This window comes from Pieris brassicae, chromosome 8 (genome assembly GCF_905147105.1).
Source record: "Pieris brassicae chromosome 8, ilPieBrab1.1, whole genome shotgun sequence".
NCBI classification, from domain to species: Eukaryota; Metazoa; Arthropoda; class Insecta; order Lepidoptera; family Pieridae; genus Pieris; species Pieris brassicae.
The window spans coordinates 1,021,550-1,041,616 of record NC_059672.1 but is presented as its reverse complement, the minus strand read 5'-3'; the positions used below and the strand labels follow the sequence as shown (position 1 = coordinate 1,041,616).

Sequence of the window (20,067 nt, the reverse complement as noted above, 5' to 3'; positions counted from 1 at the left end):
ATATAAAAAAATAGTTGAAGACATAAAAGTATTCCATTGGTACAACTAATAAACCTAGCCTATAGCAATACAATTTATGCCAAGGCCTTAACAATCAATTCAATTAATGCATCGCTATAATGCAACTGAAGGTTTCGTAAACCAGATATTTAAATCAAGACAAATAATAATTTATAACTCTTTGCAAAATTATTTCTACAATTGTTGTAGGTAAGTTGTTCGAGCAGTGTTGGCCTGGCGACTTCAGCGCGCGACTCTCAACCCTAAGGTGGTTCGATCGCTTGCGCATTCGCATGAACAGATAGAAAGTATGACGAAACCATGCTTGCCTTAGACCCAAAAAGTCAACTTGTCGGGCAAAGACTGATTGCCTACTTGCGTATTATATTGCGAGATGATCATGAAACAGGTACGGAAATCTAAAGCCCAAAATGGTTGTAGCGGTACTGATTTATTCATATGTTATTGATTTATTTGTATCTCAATAAGATGGGGATGAATAAAGACTTAATAAAATTGTGAACGACTCCAAATCTTTTAAGGTAAGATAACGTGTCATACGGGAGTCGCAGTTCGCCAAGTCTCGTCCAACAGTGTTGGAGTCGAAACACTTAATCGGAAATTCCGTTAATTGCAGCCCAGGGTTTCAAGTTCATTCAATAGACCAAAACAGATCGCCGTTATCAAAGACGTTGAGCCTACCGAGTGCTGTCTTCAATGCTATTTATTTATATAAGTCTTCAAACAGTAGCAATTATATGGAGAAGTATGTAATGGGGCGGAAGCATCGTGAATCATAAGAAGATACGATCAGAATGCAGCTAACTGGGCGTTTGTCGATACTATTGTTACTACGTGACTTACATTTCGATTGGACTTTGATGTGGCGCCCCAAGTGTAGTGTTACTACTAGAGATGCGTCGCGTATGCAATACTCAATTAATAACCGTACTAGGCTATTTTTTACTACTGGTACTCGTTTGCTATAGTTTAATTTGAAACTCAAAATAACTAACTAAACTTTGAAAAGAAAAAAATGTGTGTGTGTCAGCTACGACGCACGTTTGGAGATTACTCCTTACGAACGATAATTATGATGTATATCGAATAGAAAAAAAGGGTAAATGAACGCATCTGCTAAAATGATAAGAGAAACAAACATATATCTGTAATTATTCGGATTATTTAAATTACTTCAATAAAGCGTATTACATAAAGTATGTTACAAAACAATATAAATAATAATAATAATAACAATAATAATTGTGTTCAATTTATACAAATCCAATTTTAGAGAGAGAATGAGATGGAATCATTCTGTTACACGTTCAATCCTACAGATCTCTGTCTCTTTCTACGTAACGCCTCAACTTTTCGTGTTACACTTGATTTTACTCCTTATAAAATTTCCGTACCGGGCCTTATAACTCAAATCGTTTCTTAAGGAGTAAACTCCAAAAAGTGTTAATTTGATTCTAAATTTATATTTACTACTAGTTCGCAAGTCAAGGGCGTAGACCGGGCATGAGGAACTGGCAAAAAAATCCAACAATATTTTTAAGTGCCAAGTTTATGATTCAAAACTGTTTGAAGCAAAGGATTAGGATCATAAATAATCATCAAATTTATAAAAAGCTTTATATAATTTACGTTTCATGAGAAGTGAGAGAATTTGAATTTTAAAATGAAGTCCTTGGCTGTGATTGTAATAAACTACCAAACAGATTAATGTACGATTTATATCAATTGATTATAGTAATCTCTGCCTAAAATTCTAAAATTAACGGAAGCGAAAATGCGGCCGAGAGCTAGAAAGTTGTAAAACAAAAAGCTTCATTAGGCAAACTAAATGAAAAATATAACATTACAAATGTTACATATTACTTCAAAAATTGCCGTCTATAAAGTCGGTTCACGATTGTTCAACATGACATCGTCATAACAAAACATGAATTGCATATTTTTATTAATAAAATTGAATCATTTTGATTGAATTATGACTTTTATTTGGATACAAAGAAGGAGTGATTCGCCGGAAGCATACGCCAATACAGTGGATGACAGATAGATTCAGCGCAAGCGTACAATAAGCGTAACGGAACAATGAGTGATGCCTTGTCGTGTGAGCAGCCGGCGTTCATGGATCCATTAGACGCTGTCACATCAAAAGTTTTCAAAAAAATATAAATTAATAGCTGAAATAGCACTAAAATCTATCTCTAAATCTAGTTAAGATTGACTAAAACCTTATAAAGATTTCTATATTGCTACTTGACTTTATGTAGCGATTTCTTCGATGATAAATATTACTTAAATAAATATATATCTATTTAAGTAATATTTATGAATTTAAATAACATTAATACATTTTAAATATCTTAATACAGAAAAGTAGAATCACAATTCTAGTACTCAGTACGCTTAGCGTATATACTAGGTGCTCGGAGGCTGTGAACTGCCCAGCACATCACTAATTTCTGCTCTATAGATATAAATTAACAGAAGTTATTATTTTAATAGAACAGGGCAAATCGGAGGCTGGAGGAGGAGGCTGATCTGATGATGATTAAGTGATCGCCCACGGTCACTCAATGCGACACACGATAATTGGTATGCTGTTTTCTTGAAGGATCCAAGTGGAATCGGCAACTAGTGGTGGGCAAAAACTGCCTAGGAAACGCTCAGTTGTGGAACGCCGCCACCGAAGTGAAACAGGTGGAATTTCGTATTCTGCCTCGATGTCCGATGATGAAACTCTGCTGGTATTAATCCGAACAACTCTGAACACTCCATGGTAAATGTGGTAGTAGATGCATACTAACCGCATATCTTTACGCAACATCAAGATATCAACCCTCTCGAAAAGGGATTGGTGGCCGACGATTCTAACTGCTCTTCATTGTATACGGCCAAGTGGAAGGCCGCCCAAAGGTCAGAGACTTCACGTGGGCTAATTTAGGCCTTTCCCTCCAAATTACCGCGATGTTTACGTTCATCCTTGTTCACAATACATTGGAATTTAAATGATAATGCAATCAAAACCTTTTTATGTCCAATTTAATAATGCAGAAGAATCCATCTCGACACTTCATTTAGCGTCGTAATTTAGTTTCTGGCAATGAGCCAGCCTGAGCGGCGACGCTCATCTCCTTGCAATTTGGCCGCACTTTTTGTACGGTCTTATCTTGGGGTTTTTTTTTGTTAAATTAAACCTACTCTCAAATTATTACTTTCCTGGGTTTTGGCATCGGAAGTTTTGATTACATATTTTTTTCTCTAAAATGACGTTGTCAGTTGATATTAGAATATATATACAATAGTTAAATTGATATTGTTATATTTTTAGAGCAGTGTTAAGGCTAACACTGCTAACCACTAGGCAGTGGTTACAGCGAGTGACTCACAAGCCCCAGGTGGTAGGTTATATCCCCGGCTGTGCACAAAGGACTTTCTGTGCGCATTTAACAATCGCTTGAACAGTGTATAACCGGCTTTCCTAAGACCCAAAAAGTCTGCCCGAACACCTACTTGCACTATAAAAAAACACGATACAGGAATAACCAAAAGTTGTAGTATGTAGTATGTGTATATGTTTCTCTAAAAAAAAAGTTAAATAAATATATTATGGGCGATCAGGCTTACATAAGATGTTTTGATCTTCGGGTAACGCAGGGATTTATATAAATGGTGGATTGGAAAAGGCTGAAGCTCTTTTCCCATGAAGGGGTTCCGATCAATGGTACAGAAGTTAGGATATTGAGTAACAAAAACAAAGAATATAACAAATCTAAACTGTATATTTAGCATTTGTAAATATTGGAAATGACGGTCTTTAGTATTATTATAATAACCGTTATAATAATAAAACGCAAACACATTTATATTTCTATCTCATTGTTTTAAGTAGATGTGTGCCATTTTTGGGCAAAGGCGTACTCCAAATACCACCATACCTGATGCTACTCTCTACCGTGTATCTGTTGCATTCTAAATTTGGTCTAACCAACCTTCTGGAATGTTTTTCCTTTTCTCGTTTTTTGTAGCCAGTTTCGTACTTTCTTGCTCCACTTTTCTTGCCATGTGGCCATTTCCACATATTAACCCAGGGCTTGAAGGCAATTTAAACAAATATTAATATTGTAATACTATCGACTTCAATAATCAATACAAAAGAAAATATTTCCAATCGATTTTTATGAACACTTGAAATTTGCTGATACCATTGCATGTTATCATGACATTTCTGAATTGATTAGGTCGATATTACCTTATCAAATACATTACAATACCTATAGATAATAAGGAAAGGTTTTGTCAATATGTCAATATATTCTAAACGTTATGGTGGTCGAATAAGTTTGAGTTTTGAGTGATGAAATTTTTAAGCGAGTGGCAGTTGCTCTAGGTACCTTGCTTGTATATAGCGTTTGAATTTTTTTTACGATACAACACTGCCTAATACAATTAAAATATTACGTATTAGTTTTGTATCTGCTTTATGGTATAGAATAAAGGTACTTTGAGTGCCTCCTTGTTATCTTAAATATTGTGAAATAATAAAAAAAAGGTTTTAATAATAGACATTCAAATTGGCGCCTTAGTGTCATTTATATCTTTCAAGATGGCGTCTTACTTTGCCGCTCTTTTCATATAACACATTTCGTAACGCTAAAACTTATTCAATATTAAAATTTGCTTTAATAAATCATAAATACCCCATTGTATTGCATGCGTATAGAGCTAATTACCTTTTTCCCATCACGGAACTTAACAGTCCCCTCAATAATGGAATTGGCGGGACTTGAGTCCGCCATCTTGGATCACAACGTCACGAGCCGCGATAGCAGCGCCACCACGCCATTACACTAAATCATTTTCACAGGTCACTGTTATCACTCACTCGTTCACTGCTATTTCACTATCGGATAATCCTGTAACAAAGAAATTGATAATTATTAGAAATATGTATTGTAGACATAAAAATATTGTTTTACTAACGTAAGTACCACGTAAGGCGTAAAGGTATTTATTGGTGAGAATTAAACGCCATATTTATGGAGGTGATATATAATTTTATATTACACGTAAGTATCTCCTGTAAACAGATAGATAAAAAAAGTGTTTATTCATTACTAAGAATTTATTAGATTGTTGACTTGGGTACCCTTTTAAGTAAAAATATGCTTGTGCCAGGGTTCCTAACTCTTCCATAAGAAATCTAATATTTAATTCCAAAATTTAAAAAAAATGGTTTTAAATTATTTATAACGCACATGTGTCAAAGTGAGCTGGGTGCATGTGAGTGAATGAGTGAGTGTGTGGATACAATTGAGTGAATGAGTGAGTGTGTGGGTGATAGATAAATCTATTTAAAATAGATACATTTAAAAGAATAAACAATACACTATAACATTTGAACATATCTGTTGTGTATTTTATTGTGTATTAACAAGGGTTTTCAATCAATAATACTATTCGTAGTTAGTACAATTCGTAGAACATTCGGAAATTTGAAGACTAACGGGCTTCAAATATCTACAATAGTATTTTATATATACTAAGTATTATACATACTTACTATTATAAATACTAAACTGCCAGCTGTATGAAAATCCCGATACTTTTTAGTTACAATACAAGTTAGGTTCATTATATTGACTTTTAATTTAGTGTATAACAATTTAAGTATTGAAATAATGGTTTCAAAGGAATTCATTTGTAATTCAAAGTGTGAAGGGCAACTGTTTGTTTGTCAGGGGCTTTGGGCTAAATTAAAAAAGTTTTCGATCAATTCGTAACATCTGCTACGTGCTAGTTTTGCATACGTTATAATATCGATATTATTTTCTTGGTTTTTCATGGATACTAATACATTACTTAATGGTTACATAAATAAAGATAGCACGACCTGTGCCAGCACATCGATACAAAGAGCTATTGTCGGAATTAAATTACGCGACAAATGTATGGAAACAAAAACAATTGTTGCTGAGGAGCATGCCCTACAACTTAAATGGAGATGGGCAGGTCAGCATAACTGGGCTGCTCCAAAAGGAACAAGGACAAACTAATAGAGCGGGTCGACTGGATCGAAGTAGCTGGAAAAAGTGGGATGACGATGGCAACAAATAAACTAAGGTGGAAATTGGACAGGGGTCGCACTAAAGTCAATCAATAAGATGTAGAAGGCTTATTATTATTATAAGTAAAGATTGTCCAATGATACCAGTGAACCCAGAGCTGGTCCTTTCCTCGACGAATAAGTATCGCAATACAGCCAGAAAATGCTGCCAGCGTAAAGGTACTAGCATATTTGCCTGTTTCTTCCCCCCGGAATCCCATCACCCAATTTGTCCCTTTCATAAAACTGACTAACCAACCTGGATAACCATTGTAGACCACACCACACTCTTTGACATTGATTTTCATTTAGTTATTATAATATTTTTCTTGTACCAATGTATCAGTGTTCCGAGCGTTTTAAACTACTAAACAACTAGAAACAAAAATTTTAAATTTAAAAGGGTTTTCTGCTATCTGTATCTGATAGTGTTTCAGTGTAACCGCAAAACTGCATTTTCTTTTTATCGTCTGGGACACTGACAAACTACCTATATCGGACGCTAGAAAAATGGGAAATATGATTTTGCTGACTGTACAAGGTAGACATCTTTTACTAGATTTATTCAGTGGTCACAGCATAATGCAGCTACTGAATTATGTAACGTACAATCGGGTCACAGACTATGGAACAAATCGTTGTCTATGAATTGGTATTTAATAATAATAGTTTTATCTATAAGTGATATTAAACGAGTACCTTATAAGCACTTTAAAATATATAAACATATACCTTAAACGTAGCGCTATTATATACCATATAGTTAATAAGCTAGTTTATATAGTATACAATTAAATTGGAAAATCGATTAAGGATTAGTGAAATTTTCCCTAATCTCTCCACAAACACTATTTTGAATCCGTACATTATTTATTGGCCGCCGGGGGGCCATAACCGTAATGGACCACATGGGGTATGGGGTCATATAAAAACTTTATGGCTATTGCTCACTTTAATATCTCTGACGTAAACATGGGCAACTTACTTGTAGCAATTCTTCAACTTATTTTAGAATGATTTGATAATATAAATCAAAATTGCCTTCTGACATCTCAACTCGTGAAGTTTTTAGATTTTTATAACCGGGGCGAACTGACAGTTGTCTCATCTGATGTTATGTAATACCATCCATTGAATCAACGCTTTGCCAGTATTTTCGGAGTTGGTTAGTTTTTTTTTGTATCCTAAGTCGAATTGGTTCGGAGTGGTTGTACTCCAAGTAGTTGGTTCCACATAGTGGTTAGTACCCTTACAACTGCGTTAAATAACGCTCGGTGTGTGTACGTTGAGGTGATACGTATCTCATGAAACTCAGCTGCTGGTATGAATCCGAACAACTATGAAATGCGACTAGTTAAGACTAGTCTCATAAAGAAGCTTTTGAGCTTTTGAATAATGACGTAGTATCATATATTCAGTCGCATATAAAGAAAACGTCATTAAGCTTCAAGGTTGACCTAACCGTCACAGTCATATTTAATCAGCTACCCAAACAATATGTGTCTGTATTTTTGCAGCAAATTGAGGTTTTTTCTTGTACTACGTAACAATATCTTAACAACACGAGCTCACGCGACATACACACACATCATCGCATAACACAGACAAATTAAATATTACTTAATGTAAATGAACCTTTTTGTATATATTATGTATGACATTTTTGGCTGTAGTTTTTGAAGTTATACGTCTTTTGGCGCGTTAGGGAACAATGATGAGAGTAAATTTATACGATGCGCGCGCACAGTCGTAAAAACCCGACACCCTGAAGTTAGCTACAGTCAACATTTATTTCTTCTTAGTTGTTTCTACAATCGTTGAATATTTTTCTTAAATTTATCTTGTTACGCCAAAGAAGTATAACTTCTAACGCGTGTCTAACGTGTGTGTAAGCACACACACGTTTACAATACAATAGTGGGTTCTACGCAGCTGTAAACAAACTAGATGTATAAGAATTATATAATAGAATTAAAATGTATTCAATTTAATTGTACTGTCTACTTTATGAATTAAAAAAATATATTTTTAACATATATAGTGTCTTAGTGTCTATGGGGGGCGGTATCACTTACCATCAGGTGAGCCTTCTGCCCGTTTGCTCCCTATTATATAAAATGGGGGATGTCAATTTTTCTCCTCCAAATACACTTTTAAATAAAATAATAATGAAAATAAAGGTGCCTTTATAGCGTAGGTAGCGTAGATTTGACACCAATTGTAAATAACTTGACTTTGACATTATTTTGTTTTTATTATATGACATTGTAAAAATGTATATGACATTTGCATGCCTATTTATATATGGCTGATTGTGGCAGATATTTGTAGTTGATCGATCTAATTGTACCACTATCTTGGCAAATAAACGACTTATCAGCATTATTATTTTAAAAATGTATATTATAAACAATGCAATGTTATGTCTTAGATTTGACTGATAAATTCCCAGGGCTACAATAAATTTAATTGTTGCAGAACAAAGTTTTTTTTAATGACAATTTTGTTTTTTTTTTAATTTTCGAAACAATACAATTAATACTAAAGTATGTCACTAACAACGTCAGGGGGTAAATACTTTAATTAATACAAATTACGCAAAATAGATTTCATAGTTTAGCCGGCTGTTATGTCATAAATCATTGTATTGATAAAATAGGGTGGCCTCCGGGAATTAATTTGATCCAAATCGCGTTTCGCTAATGTAATTTATTACTATAATTAAATATTGTATCATATTTATAATATACGTTTATGCGATTAAAAATTTGTAAAAAAACAAGGCTCGCAACGCAGTACAATAAAGTTGTCAGATACTTCATCTGTTTTAAGTTACGTAATTAGCTAACCGAACACCGTCTTGTAGTGATCAAACATACAATTATATTTTATGTTTTTAATATATAGATTAACTTGGCATTCGCACTAAAGTGTCTAATTTAATATAACATGTATTACTTGTTAGATACTTTGTGATACCATGTCATGGCCAAATCAATGTATTTAATAAAAAAAATTGAAAATTAAATTATATTTTTATCCAGAACTGCTTCGAGAAAAGCATAGTACGGCCTTGCCGCTCTTTTGTTCGACTTGATGTGCCCCCAGATATTTAAATAATTGAATTATACTAAGAGATTTAATTACGTAAATATAATAATAATTGCCTATTTATGCATTAAAACTTGTAAACTATTGTAATTGTACACATGACTTTATACTTTCGGCTCTTTTTTAGTGTTCTGTGCTCAAAATCAATTTAGGCGCGAAATCTTGTCTGTGTCAATTCACAGCTAGCTTCAGTTTAAAAGATATCACTTGACTATTTATACATTAAAATGTGTAATTCAATGTAATTTTACACATGTCTATTTGCTTTTTTAATGTTCTGTGATTTAAAATACATCAGAATCATTTTAGGCGCGAAATCTTTCCTTGTCAATTCTTTGTCTCATTCACGGCTAACTTCAGTCCTATTAGTTTAAAATATCACTTCACGGTTCACTAAAGAAATACAACAGTTCCTAACTTCACTCATATTTCCTAGTTGTAAAAGAACAATCGTTACCTTCACAGATCAATAGATATTATTTCTAAAGGTTTTTTGCAAACATCTGCTAAGGAATTGATACGCACTAATATTATCTGTACCGTTAATTTTGCACCCACTTTCCCGAACAAAGCTTATTGTTATGACCATCTGCGTTGTCTAGTAGACTAGGGCTGTTACTTCTGAGAAAATATCGTGAGTCAAACATATAATATTATTTTTTCTTCGGACCACATAAGTCACGGATAATCACAAATTGACGTACATACAAAAACGGTGTAATAAAGATGTATTTATTTATTTTAGTATAGTCTGTTACTGTTAAAAGTTGACACATGATAATTAGATATATGTTAATAATAGTTTTTGAAGTGAAACTTCTATATTATTTCATAGGCAGGTACGTGATCAGCCTCCTGTGCCTGACACACGCCGTCAACTTTTTTAGTCTAAGGCTAGCCGGTTTCCTTACGATGTTTTCCTTCACCGTTCGACCGAATGTGAAAATAAGTTCATTGGTGCTCAGCCAGGGATATAAACTGCGACCTTAGGGATGTCGCATGCTGAAGCCAGGCCTACATTGCTCCTAGCAGGTTACTATTAACTCAATAGAACTATTATAAGTAAAGACCAGTATTACTCAGTTCACAAAAACAAAGATGTTTTTATGAACAAGTGTTTACGAGAAAAAATACCCAATCAAGTTTGAACCACACATTTGCGATTTCTCAAATTACCTTAGACCACCGAACGAGAACAGGTTTTCTAGATCGCAAAAACCAACGTAAAAAAATAGCGAAGCCAATGTTATACAAATCTTTAAGAATTGCTTAGCGACGATAAACCACGACGATATATTTCTATATATCATTGCTTAGAACTGGTGGAAAACGGGCAGGATTCTCACCTGATGTTAAGTTACACCGCCCATGGACACTTAAACTTATTACTTATAAAAAAATCACACGATATCTTGAGAGGAAGGTTCTAATAAGGCTATACATGGGGTATAGCAAAATGTTCCATATGTTGGTAAATCATAGGTCGGAACGAAGTTCGCGGGGGCAGCTAGTTATTCATATATCTTAGCGTGTTTCATAATCCTCATGTAATTGATAGTTATGATTGAAAATAGAAGGGAAAAATACGGATTTTAAATTATTTTACAATAAGTATGCAAAAGTAAAATTAGTTCAGGTTCAGGGCAGTAGTTGTTCATAAAGAAAAATAAACATATTAAACCTGATTTTTCGGTTGCAATATATATGTTATAAGTGATTTTGATAGTTACAATTCATGTAAAGAAATTATATTTCCTAGATCAGATTCTTTATTAATTATCTATAATTATTATAATTTAATTTGTTTGTTAGTCTGTGGAAAAGACGCTAGATTTGGCATGTCAAATTTTATTTCGAAGATATCTTGTTACAACATTTTGTATTACAAATTATATTCCCTTTAGGATACAAGTGTTTGTTTTCAAGATAAAAGTCTATTATCTATAATTATTATAATTTAATTTGTTTGTTAGTCTGTGGAAAAGACGCTAGATTTGGCATGTCAAATTTTATTTCGAAGATATCTTGTTACAACATTTTGTATTACAAATTATATTTCCTTTAGGATACAAGTGTTTGTTTTCAAGATAAAAGTCTATTATCTATAATTATTATAATTTAATTTGTTTGTTAGTCTGTGGAAAAGACGCTAGATTTGGCATGTCAAATTTTATTTCGAAGATATCTTGTTACAACATTTTGTATTACAAATTATATTTCCTTTAGGATACAAGTGTTTGTTTTCAAGATAAAAGTCTATTATCTATAATTATTATAATTTAATTTGTTTGTTAGTCTGTGGAAAAGACGCTAGATTTGGCATGTCAAATTTTATTTCGAAGATATCTTGTTACAACATTTTGTATTACAAATTATATTCCCTTTAGGATACAAGTGTTTGTTTTCAAGTTAAATAGCAAAGTCTATATGTTTTTTCTTAAAATACATATTTCAGCAACACATTTGAGATGCATTCATCACATCCAAACTAAAATTACATAGGTTATTTTAATGAATTCATAATTTTTATATATATGTATAATTTAATTTAAAAAAAATCGGGATAGGGGTTTAAGTTACTTGATTCTTCTTATTCCCGAAACGAGTTCTGTATCTTTCGATGTTCTGACCCTTGAGAGAACTTGTATCTCGTACGTTAAAATTCAAAACATTTTTGACGTGCCAAAGTCGGACAAAGTACTGAGTCGGACAAAATTCATTTGTACGTCCTACTTGAAAAAAGATCCTCACTTCAAAATAGATCAAATTTCAAAATTTATTGGTAATTGATTGGCTTCAGTCACAAAAAGCCTATTTGCAACAGCTGCAAGCCCTACCACAGATTCGTCAACACCTGCTTAACAACTGTCTCCTTCACACCACCTCTCGAAACTGTTTGTCTCGCTCACACTAGTCAAAGCCTCAGAATTATCGAGTGTTAATAGTCTTGTAAGCAGGTATTAAATGTTGTAGCTGTTGGTTTTATTATCATAGAGACATCGTTGAAACAATATAAGGTTTTGTATCATAAATACGTCTAAGAGACACCAAATAACGTTTATATAAAATTTAACACGTTTCGTCGCTAAAGAGTTATTTTGAGAATCGCGGAAAACACATTTGTTACCATGGCAACGCGGATCCATTCATAAATGGTAACCATAGTAACAACTATCTTAAATCTACGAAAATGTTATATCATGTGTATCGAATTAAACCAAAATGTTTAAAACGTAAATGTATATCCTTCAGATACTTTTAGACACATTTATATTTCTCATTATTTTTCGATAACTGGCCTTTTTTGACGAAGGCCTCCAAATCCCGCCATTCCTGTCTGCCGGGGCCACTACCTGCTGTTTCCTTAATCTGGTGTATCCACTTTCTAAATTGTCGTCCTCTTTTTGTTTATTGTACCTTGGGCTCCAGCTTAATACTTACTTGCTTCACTTTTCTGGTTCTCTTTCTGTGTCCCGTCCATTTCCTTTTAAGTTCATGTATTTTTAGTGGAACATCTGCTACCTTATTTCTTATTCTTAAAGATATATTCTTTATTTTCTTCTATCGTTCCATTAATCTTTAACACATGTAGCTTCGTATGTTGCGCTTTAGTGGGCGCTCAAGTTGGAGATCCATAATTAAAAAAAATAATCTTTATTCGAGTACTACATTAGATTACATTACGAGATTTGACACTAGTTCTCGACCCCCGACGGATTGAAGGCCTCCAAATTCATCCATAACTGTATTCGCCGCAATCTTCCACTCTGCGCTATGTCTTTTATTCCATCTTCCCAAGTTTCTGGTGGGCATCCTCTCTTTTTTTCTACCCATTGCGGCATTCCAAGTAAGGATTTCGCTTCAAATGCGGGCAATTTAAATTCACATGTTAGTAAATTTATTGCATAGTTTTTGGTAAAATACAGAAGAACTTGTTTATGAATGTTTTTTGTGATTCCTTATCTTTTCTATTGTGGTTATCAAACACCTGCGTGAACACCAAATTACGACTATATAAGCAAAAACATAAAACTCCACTTAAAATATATGCTTTTTTGTATAATGTAATTCTATTTAAAGTAGGTTACGCAAGTTGTATCAAAATTTAGATTACAAATCGTGTGATACAATCCTTGGTCATGTCAAATTTCTGTATAGGTTTCGCGATGTTTTTCTAAGCAGACAAGTGATCAACCCGCCTTAACACCTAGACTTTTGTGTCTAAATGCTGGTTTATCACGATGTTTTCCTTCACCGTACGTGTGTGTGTGATTGCAACACACGGAAATATGACAGAGTCTGTCCCATGGACCACTGGGGTGTTAAGGGTTAACATAGCAAAGCATTTATATATATGCGGCATAAAATTTCACAAACTTATCCAGCAAACCATACAAAAACCACTTCCGCCATATGTTGCGATCTATACGCTCCGATGATTATAATTTATTATCAGACGATATTAATTTCTATGTATAGGTACTTGGGTATATTTTCGGTTGACGATTTTACTATACGGTAAGCTTGAGTTTTTTTTTTAAATTAGATTTATTTTCGTAAGTTTTAGTTAGAGTTTGTTTAATTTAAAAAATATTTTCTGAACTAATATTATAATGAGCATAGCCTAGTGGCTTCAGCGTGCGACTCTCATCTCTAAGGTCATAAGGTTCGAACCCCAGCTATGCATTCGCACGAACAGTGAATGAAAACATCGTGAGGAAACCGGCCTTTAGGAGAAAAAGTCGATGGCGTGAGTCAGTTACAGTCAGACAAAGAAAATAGAAAAAGGTTGTACTACACTGATTTATTTTCTTATAAAGCTGAAGATCCTTTACACTTCAGGAACTCGATCATAAAAAATGTCTAGGAAAATCGCTCTGCTGACTGTAGTAGTGTAAGTTTATTAGCGTCGCGAAATAAGTTCAGCGGTTACGGATATTAGTTTTTATGACAGACAGACAGACGCCTTCACGAGACTTAAAGCCTTTAATGGGTTTCGATTTGGCGAACGTGCCAAGTTTAGGCAAATTATACAATTCTAGACACAGTTAAAATCCTGTTCATTGTTTGAATATTTAACTAAGATGTTACTATGGCTTATAAATACTGTTTTAGTACGCATTTTGTGAGATATCTTTTCACAGGAATCGAACATATGATCAGTAAGCGTAATTCTCTCGTGTTTATTCCGTTCAACTATTACCTAAGCCCCCCCCCCCATCTTCTTGTCAGCAAAAGTAAGCAACGCTCTTCAAAATTAGTAGAACAGAAAACGTATTAATACTTGTGTAGGTATCTTCAAAATGCTAAAACTAAAGACTAAAGAAAAATCGGATTAAAAGTAAAAATTTGCAAAAAAAATATATGTTAAGATTCTGACTAGTTCTCTAACTAAGAACGGAAGCTAGCAAGACCCTTCCTTTTAACCTCTAACCCAGTATTTCCCTGGTAAATTTTCAAAAAACATTATAAAAACTAAAATTAAAATTCCAATTAATTTTAATAAACTTTCGACAATAATAGAATTGAGTGAAGTGAGAAGTGAGCCTCGCGTTGGGAAACACGTCTCTAACCCGATTTGCACACAGCTTCCACGGAAGATGCTCCTGAGACCTAACATGTGTATCACCCTTACATGTATACACACACTCACGCATGTAAACAGTTATAAACAAATTTGTTTTAAAAAAAAATTATGGAATGATTCCCAAATCTTACAAATTATATTGCATCACATTTTTTTTTACCATTTCATTCTTCAAGACATGCGATAAAATAATTTCTGCAAAATTACACGTAAGAATAAAAACTGGTTAATTGGAACTTTCGTTTTGAAAGTTATCTAGCGGTTTTTTTGAATCAGCGCATTTTTTATTTAATTTTTGGTCTAAACTTTACACTGTATCAAAATAAATCAATGGCGCTACAACAATTTTAGGTCTGGGCCTCAGATTTCTGTATCTGATTCATGATCATTTGTTAATGGAATAGGCAAGTAGTTGATCCGAGTTCTGAAGCACGCCGTCGAGGTTTTCCTTCAGCGTTTTATTGAATGTTAAATGCACATAGAAGGAAAGTCCAGTGGTGCACAGCCGGGGATCGAACCTACGAACTCAGGGATGAGAGTCGCACGCTGAAGCCACTAGGCCAACACTGTTCCTTACACTGTATTGACAAGTTATATTTGAGAAAACACGGTGGTGAAGTGGTACGGTGACCACGCACGCTGTATAGCACGCGAAACGTCGGAAAATTTAAAATTATGTAAATAATTATAAGTTTTTAATAATAATACATAGCTTCAATCCGTTTAAAACGTGTTTTCTTAATGTGTAAAAGCTATGTTAACAAAAGACAATACTAAGTTATATTTGACGCTGATGTGGACCCTTTAACATTTTGTTTATAATTGAAATGAAAGTAAATAACTTTGAGTTGCTTTATGTAATAACGCAAACGGGCCGGCCTTTCAAGAATTGGTACGCTCTTCTCAAAGGACCCTAAGTCGATTTGGTTCGGAAATACATCAGTGGGCATACAACTGGTTCCAAATAATGGTGATGCGCGGCAGAAACTTCCTTAACATACGCTCAGTTGTGGAACGACGGACGTCGATATGATACGGCTGGTATTTTGCATTTTGCCTTTATTTCTGATAATGAAACTCAGCTGCAGATATTAGACCCAACAATCAATTTGAACACTCCATGAAGAAGTAGAGAGATCCCACATCATGTTATTTATTTCACGCGTAGCCAGGTTATAAAAAGATACACATGGAATTGATGAGAGATGAGAGGAATGCCCAGTGAAACAATAGTAAGATGGGCTATAGATAACACAGAAATAGAAAATACAATACTATATATAATTAGTCCTTATATCTTATACCTTGTGTCACCCGAGCTCAGTAGCGTGGAAACATCTATGTAAAACAATTTTGATTCCAACACACATGTGTATATTTATACAGAATACAATATACTTAACATTCATTGTAATAATCATTAAAAATTGATAAATTTAGTCCCTGTGGCAGTGAACCTTGAATTGCTCCAGTTCAAACAATTACTTTGACTCAAAACTTAGCGATTAAAAAGAGTTGCGCAAAGTTCTTGACTTCCGAACTGGTAGTAAATGTGAATTTAATATTAGTTTAACTACTTTTCTGACGATCATAAGTGTACGTAGCTATATGAATAAAGTTTTGAGTTTGAGAATACTGGCAGAACTTCCTCGCTGTATTGCGATACTTATTTGTTTAGCGAGGAACCACCAGCTCTGAAGTCACCACTACCATCTATCTCCAACTTAAATCTTTAATTAGCGCCAGTGCACTTTAATCCACAGCCCAAGAGTCTCTACTCCAAAGGGAGGAAAACTCATATATTTGAGCCTTTTATTATTTTATTTTTACCTATAAGTTTTATTATTTTAACTCAAACCAGGGCTCAATAGTTATACGTAAATACACAAATAACTCGAAGCGTGTGTGGCATTCCAAAAAACAAATGTACCAAATTAAACGGAATTGTCTCTTCAGTCTATATTTAAATACGTTTTTCTTTGTTCAATACTTTAAGTAGGTAATATCCAGTTCTTTTGTTACATATATAGTTTAAAAATAACTGTTACAACAGAAAATGTAGTTGATTTAACCAGATTTGTTTGTTTCTATGTAATATAAATAGAAACAAATCGCAAAATAAGCGCAAAAAAATATTACTTGAACGCTGAGGCTTTCATGGAGAGGAAAATTGCAAAAATATAATTTTTAGTAATTCGTTTTTTACTCCAAAAAAGCGAATTAACTCTATGGGGTAGCATAGAATTTTTTTCCATATGTTGGTATGTAACTAAAAAGGTAGCCCAAAGTATATTAACGCGAAATGAAGTTCGCGGGGCCTTGAAGATTTTTATAATTGTCGTATGTTATATGTATGTATTTCTTAGAATAAATAGAAGCTGTAACAGGAAGCGAATGGAGAAAGGAAGCCATAGTCAGAGTCAGTTGTGTGGCGGCATCCATGCGTCGGTTTGTCTCTCTCCCAAAAATATGAAGAGGAGGCCAGTGGCTGGCCATGCGTGATACTCGTGGACTGGTGCTACTTGTGGTGACTGGTCGTATTTGAATTCGTGTATGCGGTGATGTTAGTTATTTATGACTATGTATTTGAGTAAAAAAAACTTAGCGATTAAAAAGAGTGGCGGAGAGTTTATTGCCAGTTCTTCTATTCCGTTCTACGCCCTTGATTTGAGAACTGGCATTAAATGTAAAATTAGAAGCATTTAATGTATATTTATTTTTCATTGACGTTCATATGTGTACATTGTGTTAACATATATAATATATAACAAGATAAATAAAATAATGTAAAAAAATCTAAGCTGAATATTATATTTTTTGTAATGATTAGAAATTAAACGGGCTTTATTATTATTATTATGTTGGGTGTTTGCGCAATTCAGTTTTTAACTCTGATTTTAAATCTCTGAACCATGAACAACTAAAATTATAAAAAATATCTTCATTCGTAACACAAAAAAGCCGATCTTAACAAAAACCTTTCACTAAAGAGAAAAAAAAAACCGTGAAAGTCACACGCGAAATATTTGCGAAATAATTACCACTTAAAATGTAATTAAAGTGTTTTTTAAATTAACGTTAAATCACGCTAGATTCCATACAAATTGTACAATAATACTTCGACCATAGCAGTTCTACTCTCTAAACTCGCCTAAAATTTAATAAAATAACATAACCAACTTATTCTCATCTCTTTCTACCAAATTGCTTTCCGCTATGATAAAAAGAGACAGCTCTAGTTTAGTTTAGAGTATTAGTTGAGTTGTTGATTATGAGTTTAGAGTAGAGATTAGTTGAAAAGTTTATCATACGCACACACTCAATTATGAGTTATGACCTATTGGTCTGCTATATCTTTAGAGCAACTCTTAAAAGGCTGACAAGGATCTCGAACTTTCTACAAGTAGAAGTTATATTATATATACATTCAACACTATATATATATATATCATAGCATACGGCGTCCCTTAGTCTTACTTCCAAAAAGGCTAGTCGTCGCAGCCCATGGGCACCTATTTTCGTGTGTGGATGGAGGTCGTATCTCTCATAGGGTATAACTAACAGATGAGATTCATTCCCCTTATCCCGTCTATAAAATAGGATACATTTATCGGTATCTCATTTCAAATTTCTTTTAACTTTTGATACTAATTTTATAGTAGATGGAGCGTGCGACTGTCATCCCTGAAGTGGTAGGTTCGAGCCCCAGCTGTGCACCAATAGAGTTTCTATGTTCGTATTTACTCGCTCGTACGGTGAAGGGATACATCGTAAGGAAACCGACCCGAGTCCCAAGAAGTCGGCGTTCAGGTACCTTGAGCTAGGTACAGAGTAGGCAAAACAAATGGTCTTGAAATCTGATGCCTAGACTTAAAACATTGCCTTGATTTGTCGTTAATGCTTTAGTTATCATGAGCTGACCGTTTTTAAAGCAGTTTTGGACCACCACTATGTGGAACCAGCTACCGACATAAGTATTTCCGAACCAATCAACTTAGGGTCCTTCAAGAAAGAGCGTACCAATTCGAGCAGCCGGCAACGCACTCGCGAGCCCTCTGTCATTTAATGTCTATTTGCGGCGGTATTCACTTAACATCAGGTGAGCCGTTTGCCTTCTTTAACATGAAAAAATACAATTACAATAATGTAAAATGTATTGAAATAGGTCGTTTTTTGTTTTTGTAATCTATTGTAATTCTAATCCATTTGAATAAAAGCTGTTGATGACGTCAACAACCATAATGCATTTAAATTTTGAATGCGTTTGTATTATGCATTACCTGAGTTTAGGGTTGCCAGTGCACACAATGTTTTTTGTTCACAGTTGTTAATCAACTGGCCAAAAATCTGCATACTTATTGGTACAAGAAAACAGTGAGGCAACCTCTCAATTTGTGGGATTCAGATTATTTTTGTTTCGTAATCATATCTGTTTAAACCTGAGAGCCTGTACTCTGGTAACACCTCAATAATTCAGTCAATACTTCACAATACTTGTGACAGGTCACAGACAACGTCAATATGTATCAAATGTGTTCCTAAAAATTAAAAAAAAAAGGTTTTAGGAACCCTTTAAAGTAGAAAATATCTCCTGTCACAACTCTTCATACCAAACTTAGTACTGTATATTTTTATTACAATTTCTTTAACAAGTTACAAACAGCATAACGTGCGTGTGTGCTTGTGTTTATGTGTAGGTTCATGTATATGTGAATGTAATTTGTAACTATATGTTAGGTCAGCTATATCAACTCTGCGTAGTGTTTGGCCAGTATTGTAACAGTTTTTTTAAATTCTAGACTGGAGCATGTTGCGTCTGCCGAAAGTCCTCACTGTGTCCCTAATTCTTTTTAAAAGCAGCTTACGATCAAAGGGGAATTAGACTTTAAAAAACTATAGCTTTGGCATAGTAAATAATCAGTGGCGCTGTCGCCTTTTCGGGTTTAAAACAAGTAGGTTTCCTCACGATGTTTTTCCTTGCCGTTTGATCTACTGTTAAATGCGCACATAGAAAGAAAAGGCATTGGTTCACAGCCGGCTCGAACCTACAACTTCAGGGATCCCAGGCGCAGCCACTAGGCCCAAAACATAACGTTGGCATACCTTAAACTAAATTAAAATATAATTTGCATATAGACCTGTTCGTCTGTTTGATAAATTGCCACAATGCCGAGTGATTTTGTAACAAACGATTTCACCCGAATAATATCAGGAAAATGCCAGCCCTGACATTATTCATAGGCTATTT

At 34.1% G+C, this 20,067-nt stretch overlaps 1 protein-coding gene across 1 annotated transcript in view; it reads right to left on the bottom strand.

Moving 5' to 3' along the window:
- Positions 1-20,067, bottom strand: part of LOC123712947 — a 111,945-nt gene that overhangs the window by 82,763 nt on the left and 9,115 nt on the right. Inside the window, exon 2 of the mRNA XM_045666359.1 lies at positions 4,749-4,931. Coding sequence (XP_045522315.1) covers positions 4,749-4,814 — 66 coding nt within the window. The 5' untranslated portion in view covers positions 4,815-4,931. The remainder of the gene's footprint in view (positions 1-4,748; positions 4,932-20,067) is intronic.